The 3443-nt window shown below is 36.7% G+C and overlaps 1 protein-coding gene across 1 annotated transcript; it reads left to right on the forward strand.

The window, feature by feature from the left end:
• The first annotated feature begins 458 nt into the window (after positions 1-458).
• LOC133184152 (calcyphosin-like protein) lies at positions 459-2980 on the forward strand. The gene is made up of 4 exons (XM_061319040.1): positions 459-661; positions 1557-1737; positions 2352-2561; positions 2668-2980. The coding sequence occupies exons 1-3, from the start codon at positions 525-527 to the stop codon at positions 2400-2402; spliced, it is 369 nt and encodes a 122-aa protein (XP_061175024.1). The 5' UTR covers positions 459-524; the 3' UTR covers positions 2403-2561; positions 2668-2980.
• The last annotated feature ends 463 nt before the right edge of the window (positions 2981-3443 follow it).

Below are 3443 nucleotides of genomic sequence, written 5' to 3' on the forward strand. Positions count from 1 at the left end.
TTTCTAATTGTCCTCTACCATTTTTAGAATTTGTTCAAATTAAATTTGTATATAAAGATTTTGTCATATACAAATTTTAAATTGAACAAATTCTAAATTTGATATAGGGCACTATTAAAGAGAAAAAAAACAAGAGAGAGAGAGAGAGAGAGAGAGAGAGCATACCAAAAAGGAAAGCGGGATAACTCTAAGAAAAAAATGAGCTGATGGAATCCATGAGCAAAGAAAGATAACTCTAATTATTGTATGTGAGAGGAAAAAATGGGGGGGGGGGCTTTAGTGAAATAAAAAGTCTCAAAAATAATTTAATAAAATAAAATAATTCAACGCTTTTTTAATAAATATGATTCATAGATAACTATTTAAATTTATTCGGTTGTTCGTCGATCAAAGTACTAATACTTCATAATAACAAACATTAACATTTCACCCATTGCGAAATTACCCCCTTATTTGTTTACCTGTGTTACAGGTAAATTATGTTTGCCAATCGATTTTTCTAGATTTCGCGGTAGAAAACAAAAATGGCGTGCACAGCAGATGAGGAGGCACATCTTAAACAGAAGGCGGAGGAGGCTTTTAGAAGTTCTGCTTCCCCAATTCAAAAGCTGCGGTATGCCTGCCTGATGCGCGGGGCTAACGGAATCAAGGGTTTGGGCAGGTATGCGCATGCTTTTATTTCTTTCTTCTGCGAGCATGAGTGAACATGATGGTAACTTAAAATGTAACTTGCTTATTGTAAACTCAGGACATTTGACGCGTCTGTGAGCATGCAGTCGCTACACTTATTCTGGAAAATTAATATATGATTAGAGAGAGAGAGAGAGAGAGAGAGAGAGAGAGAGAGAGAGAGAGAGAGAATACGGAGACATGAGTCAAAACATCTCCTCGACTATAAGCTTTATATCAGATGCCCCTGTATGCCTCGATATTTCAATGACAATGTACCAAGTATACTTTTATCCCATTGGCGGATGTAGAGGGGGGGGGAGCCCCCCTTTTCAGACCCAAATAAATCCTTTTAATTTGGTTATTAGATATTACTTTTATGTACATAAAAGATATATAAAATAATTCATAAAACTATTTTAAACAAAACCTTTGAGCTTTAAGGGAACCCCCATCAAGACTTCGCTCACACCCTGGCCTGTTGCCCCCCCCCCCCTTTCTCAAGAATCCTGGATCCACCACTGCATTCAGTATAAAGTTGATATTGATCAAAATGCCCAGTAAGCATAGTAATCCTCAATATTCCACAGGGAAATATAGTTATAGAAATGACCAAGATTTGAAAGGGCGAATTTTATGCGTGGGCATTTCTGAAAAGAATGGTAAAGAACCAATCTGTTTAAAATCATATCCATTGATCCGCTCACGTAGATCCCCAATTCTATAGAAGCGTTCAATGTTAGCGGATCAAAGGCTGATTTTGATAAGATTTGGTTAATTATAAGTACAAGATGCTATACATCTATTCGCTAAGATATAATTTACGAGTTCCTCCTCTTTTAATTCTTCTTTGTCTTTTCATGTTCATCCTCGATCTTGGTTTACAGAAGTTTCCGAATAATGGATGACGACGGAAGCAAGACGTTGGATTTTCGTGAATTCCGAGACGGTCTCCACGATTATGGACTTCGAGAACTGGACGACCAGACAATATCAGACGTCTTTAGGGAACTGGACAAAGACGGAAGTGGGAAACTGAGTTATGACGAGTTCTTAGTTGCTATCAGGGTAAATATATGAAAAAAAGTTTATTTTTAACTGATGCCATACTCTTTTTTTCTCGGAAAATCTCTGACTGAATTAGAAATATGATTTGCTTTTAAGGAATTTTAACTCCTCAGTATCTTGTTCGGAATTAACAGGGACCAATGTACTAGTGTCCTCTACAAAAGAATTTTAATTCTAAATTAATTGTCATATACAAATTTAAATTGGAAAATTGTAAATTTTTGTAGAGGACACTAGTATAAATGTCCCTCGTGTATTAATTTCACACATGGTGTTAGGTCCATGTTTTCTTTAGTTCATTTTAGATTTTCAAATTTTACTGAACCTCGAGTCTCATTAGGTAATGTATGCATCACGTGCGAACAACATATAGTGTCATAAAAGAGTAATCATGACATTTGTAAATCAGACAATACACTTCTTAATTTGTTTGCAAAAAAATATATGTTCTCGTAGATTATTCATAGTTCCTTTGTGTTAGGGCTGGTTATGCATACTAGGGGACGGGAATAGTAGTTTTTGATATACTTTTTCTCTCAAAGTTTCATATTTTCGGTATTTAAGCATGAAATGAAATTCATCTTCTATTATTAAGATTATACCAATACTTATAGGGACCAATGAATAAAACCCGCGAGGAATATGTAAAGAAGGCATTCAAGTAGATGGATGCTACCGGTGATGGTCAGATAACAATCGAGGACATTCGAAGGTTGTACGATGCCAGTCAACATCCGAAGTACCAAAGTGGCGAATGGACAGAGGATCAATGTTTCCGACATTTTCTGGATTCTTTTGACAGCCCCGGAAATCCAGACGGAGTGGTAAGGGACCCCCCCCCCCCCCCCAAATTGTCTTTGAAGGTGGTGGATGGAGAAAAACATTTACTAGTGTCTGCTAGATGTTTGTTAATAAGATTGACATTTTCAGGTGACCTGGGACGAATTCCTGAACTACTACGCCGGCGTCAGCGCCTCTATTGATGACGACGGATACTTCTGCGCAATGATGAAGCGTGCCTGGCGACTATAACATACGATGGTCCTTGTCATCAGTAACGTGTGGTGCTGTCCGTATACTGACTGAGAGACAGATTCCAGAGCACATATATAATTTTTTATGTATGTGATATACAGACAATGCAGATCTGAGGACGCGGTCCTTAATACCAAAACTTGTTGATCTTTACATTTTTATATGGTGTTTATATTAATGTTATTTTCAAATAAATATACATGATTAACCTTTTGTAAGCATGAATGTCACATTTGTATTCATTCCAACACAGATTGGATGAAATATTCATATAATGGAGACTGGAACCACAGTTTCGTATTTAATTCAGTGTATATTGTTAAAACGCGTGGCATTTCAAAGGAATGCAACATGGTCAACTGTAGCTGTTCTTTGAATCCGAGATTTTTCCTCCGGAGTTTGAAAAAAAATCGAAATGTGGGCCTATTTTATCCATACAGCAGTCTCTCCCTTACAACCCACACAGAGAACATGTAGAAGGTACAATGTACTTAGAATACAAATGATAGGCATTTGAGGCAGAATGCTTGCTTATCCGTTCTGTTTCTGACAAGCCAGTTATGCAGGAAATGAAACCCTTCATTCTGGCCAAAGAGTAAGACAAAGGACATACTTTCTTCGTATTCACAATACACTGCAAAAGATTTATATAATGTCAATGTACATTAAGA

Source organism: Saccostrea echinata, unplaced genomic scaffold, assembly GCF_033153115.1.
Source record: "Saccostrea echinata isolate AGI-Se365-2 ecotype Australia unplaced genomic scaffold, CSIRO_AGI_Sech_v1 ptg000010l, whole genome shotgun sequence".
Classification (NCBI taxonomy): Eukaryota; Metazoa; Mollusca; class Bivalvia; order Ostreida; family Ostreidae; genus Saccostrea; species Saccostrea echinata.

Bases quoted from the DNA above. Each gene is read 5' to 3' on its own strand.
- LOC133184152 (XM_061319040.1), top strand. From the start codon at position 525: ATGGCGTGCACAGCAGATGAGGAGGCACATCTTAAACAGAAGGCGGAG. The intron at 662-1,556 runs GTATGCGCATGC...CTTGGTTTACAG, and splicing joins GGAATCAAGGGTTTGGGCAG to AAGTTTCCGAATAATGGATG. The intron at 1,738-2,351 runs GTAAATATATGA...CAATACTTATAG, and splicing joins AGTTCTTAGTTGCTATCAGG to GGACCAATGAATAAAACCCG.